The sequence below is a fragment of the Arachis ipaensis genome, chromosome B2, assembly GCF_059453495.1.
Source record: "Arachis ipaensis isolate K30076 ecotype BB chromosome B2, ASM5945349v1, whole genome shotgun sequence".
Classification (NCBI taxonomy): Eukaryota; Viridiplantae; Streptophyta; class Magnoliopsida; order Fabales; family Fabaceae; genus Arachis; species Arachis ipaensis.
The window spans coordinates 71,662,403-71,666,602 of NC_142437.1; the positions used below are offsets into that span (position 1 = coordinate 71,662,403).

General features: G+C 43.1%; 1 protein-coding gene across 1 annotated transcript; it reads right to left on the bottom strand.

Moving 5' to 3' along the window:
• Positions 1-260: 260 nt before the first annotated feature.
• On the bottom strand, positions 261-1,025 carry LOC148574343 (uncharacterized). Its single transcript, XM_088504677.1, has one exon. The coding sequence runs from the start codon at positions 1,023-1,025 to the stop codon at positions 261-263; it is 765 nt and encodes a 254-aa protein (XP_088360803.1).
• Positions 1,026-4,200: the final 3,175 nt, after the last annotated feature.

Consider the following 4,200-nt stretch of genomic DNA (forward strand, 5'->3'; position numbering starts at 1 on the left):
ACAACCCCATAAGCGTGCTACATCAAATCTAGTCACAGCCTCTCTCTTGGTTTCAATCAAACCTAACATATTCAATCTATATTTTTTCTTCAACTCTTTCACCATACTCCACTTTCCATACCCTCCTAGGCCTCTAACATTCCAACAACTATAAATCATTTATAATAATTTCTACACACCTTGTTATTTTGTTTGGGCCTGCTCCTCCTTGCTTTCTCCTTTTGTTTCGCCATCTTCCTTTTTGCTGCGATTTCTTCATTCTAACTTTGTAGAATTTCCATAAGATCTTCTTCGTCGTCATAAAAAACCACACCGGACTCCACTGCTAGCTTCAACATTTCCTTGTTCTCAACTAGTTGGCCTGCCTGCGTACCCATATGATCAACATCTGGTATTGCGTGTTCAATTTCTGCCTTTGATCCTGCATCCTCATAACACCGTTCAGTCGCATTGCCTTGACCCATACCTTTATTTTCCCCTTCTATCTCTTTCAATCCGCTCAACTTTCCCGGAGATAGCGTGCGTTGAGAGCAATGTTTAGACCAGCCACTTACGTCATCAACAATTTCCTCCACTTCCGGTTCGTCTTCAAAACCAACCAATTTTTTCCAGTTCACTGTTATCACGTCTCCCACACCGGTGCAATGTACCAGGATTTGACTGTGATCCTCCACTCTTCCGCCAGGCCGGCCAGTCGCGCCGCCAGGACAGCCGGCAGCACCTCTCCTCGACGCGCAGGGAAGTGGGTAACCCCAGTCATTCATCTCGTTCACCAAGGGAGGCGTCGCGCAGCTGTTCTCGCTGAAAGCGCCCCTGGGTGAGACATCTTTGTTCGTCCTCAACCCGGGAATGCATGGAGGAGTCTGACCCGGCCCAGATCCGCACTCTAGTTGCAAGGATGGCCTAACCTGCTTCTCCAACCCTGACCCGCGAGGATGCTCCTGACCCGAACCAGCTAAGACTGCACACCGTGCTTCCTGAAATGCCTCCTCGTTCTTCCCATGCCCAGATCCATGAGGGCGCATGACACCTGGCCCAGCCTCACGCGCATCTCCTTGGTGGACTCCTATCCCACTCAGCTCTCCTTGGGGACCACATACTTGATGAGATTGGACTCCATCCAGCAACCCATGAATACAACATCCTTTTTCAAGCCCATTAGTTGAAAGCCCCATCTACTGCTTAGCTTTAGTACACACCTGGTGGGCCTCCCTCTTTTGAAAGACCACATTTGTCTCATCCCCACCGTGAAGAACTTCCACTAACTGTTTGGTCCCACTTCTTTTTTCAAAACATAGCTGTGTAACAGTTTTCTCAGATTCACACTCCATACATTCATCCAATCCCCCAAAATCTGCATTATCATTAAATCCCTTAAATTTATCCAGATCCGCCATCCATTGCCTTTGCAAGGCCATTAAATTATCTTGATTGCATTCATTCAAAAAATATCTGTTGTGACCATTGTACCCTTATCTTCGTCAGCGTCATTAGCTCGTACCCTGATTAGGTCAGTCGTCGGATCCCACATTGCCGCCGCCAGTACCATTCCTCCGGCTTGTGAACTAGCGTTTGCACATATTGACTTAACGTGTGCGTCTTCCCACAAGCATTCATCTCCGTATATTTCGCGCCCTATTTCCTTCACAAAAACATCAAATCCACTAGTTCCGACCGTGATATGAATCCTTTCCTTGATCTTATCAAAGATGCAGGTATCAATTAACACTCTCCCAGCACTGAAGGATAAGGCAGACTTCGTCACATCGTCGCACTTGACAACTTCTCCCCATAAGCCGCCTATTGTATTGAACGTCTCCACTGACCAAACATGTAAAGGCACTCCGTGACATTCTAACCAAACTCTCCTACTCTCACTACGTTCAGATTCCTTCCACCTCCATACCCTGTAAAAAAATTGTAAGAACCTATTCATCTTGAAGGTAAATGCTTCCTCCGCACTCCTCACAGAATCAAATACTAGTAGGACTTTGTACGCTCCAAGTTCTCTGACTTCAATAACCTGGGGAAAGTTATTAACGATGGCTCTCCGTAAAGTTTTGAAGTCCATGGCTCTTGTGGTTCCGCCTACTAGACTCCTCAACAACCAATCTAAATTCTCTTTTGCTACTAGCACTTCAACCTTTTTCGTCCAACTATTTCCTTAGTCTTCCTTAACATGTGTTATCTTCTTTGTTTCTTCCACTCTCGTAGAACTTTCACCCTTCTCAGGTTGCCTGATCTCTGCTTTAGATCTTACAAAGTCCCCATTGCCTACTCTAGTGTTCTCACCTCCCACAGCCCTTCTGTACTTAGCCTCACCTACATAGATTACCTTTCCCCTTATTCTTGTATGATGCATTTCGGCTATGGCCTTCATCGCTCCCCCTTTTGTTGTATATCGTATAAACGCAAACATATACACAATTCCATTCTTCAACTTTCGAACCAGATAGATGTCGTTAATTCGTCCTGTCCAATGGAACAAGAGAAATAATTTCTTCTTGGAGATATCATTCGGCAAATTGTTGACAAAAACTGAAAAAAAATGTTTTCCAATCATTGATACTCTTCTTGATTCCAAATCCTGGGATCTCGTTTCTAAAAATTCCTAGTTCTACCCCACTCAGTGTTCCCCCTCCCCTCCTCCCCTCTCTCTTTTTCTCTCATGTTGCCTTCTCACAAACTACTCAAACATTGAAAATTATTTTTGATATTAGATTGACAATAACATTTTTTAAAATTATGGACCAGTTAAATGTTAAATTGTTAATCTCAAATGTAGTACAATTTAATTTAAGATATATACAAAATTAAAACCCTTAAATTTTTTAGGTACATAACTGATGAGCGGATAATTTATACGCTTTTTGGCATTGTTTTTAGTATGTTTTTAGTAGAATCTAGTTACTTTTAGGGATGTTTTTATTAGTTTTTATGTTAAATTCACATTTCTGGACTTTACTATGAGTTTGTGTGTTTTTCTGTGATTTCAGGTATTTTCTGGCTGAAGTTGAGGGACTTGAGCAAAAATCAGATTCAGAGGTTGAAGAAGGACTGCTGATGCTGTTGGATTCTGACCTCCCTGCACTCAAAGTGGATTTTCTGGAGCTACAGACCTCAAAATGGCGCGCTTCCAATTGTGTTGAAAAGTAGACATCCAGGGATTTCCAGAAATGTATAATAGTCCATACTTTGAACGGGTTTAGACGATGTAAAAGGGCATTGAACGCCAGTTCTATGCTGCTGTCTGGAGTTAAACGCCAGAAACAAGTCACAAACCAGAGTTGAACGCCAGAAATACGTTACAACCTGGCGTTCAACTCCAGAAAGAGCCTCTGCACGTGTAACATTCAAGCTCAGCCTAAGCACACACCAAGTGGACCCCGAAAATGGATTTATGCATCAATTACTTACTTTTGTAAACCCTAGTAACTAGTTTATTATAAATAGGACTTTTTACTATTGTATGAGACATCTTTGACATCCTTGATATCTTTGGAATCATCTTTGGACGCCTGGTTCTTAGATCAGAGGGGCTGACCATTCGGCCATGCCTGGACCTTTCACCTATGTATTTTCAACGGTAGAGTTTCTACACTCCATAGATTAAGGTGTGGAGCTCTGCTGTTCCTCAAGAATTAATGCAAAGTACTACTGTTTTTCTATTCAATTCAATTTATTCCACTTCTAAGATATTCATTCGCACTTCAACCTGAATGTGATGAACGTGACAATCATCATCATTCCCTATGAACGCGTGCCTGACAACCACTTCCGTTCTACCTTAGATTGAATGAGTATCTCTTGGATCTCTTAATCAGAATCTTCGTGGTATAAGCTAGATTGATGGCGGCATTCATGACAGTCCGAAAAGTCTAAACCTTGTCTGTGGTATTCCGAGTAGGACTCTGGGATTGAATGACTGTGACGAACTTCAAACTCGCGATTGCTGGGTGTGGTGACAGACGCAAAAGGAGGGTGAATCCTATTCCAGCATGATCGAGAACCTCAGATGATTAGCCGTGCTGTGACAGAGCATTTGGACCATTTTCACAAGAGGATGGGATGCAGCCATTGACAAGGGTGATGCCTCCAGACGATTAGCCATGCAGTGACAGCGCATTGGACCATTTTCCAGAGAGGATCAAAAGTAGCCATTGACAACAGTGATGTCCTTACATAAAGCCAGCCATGGAA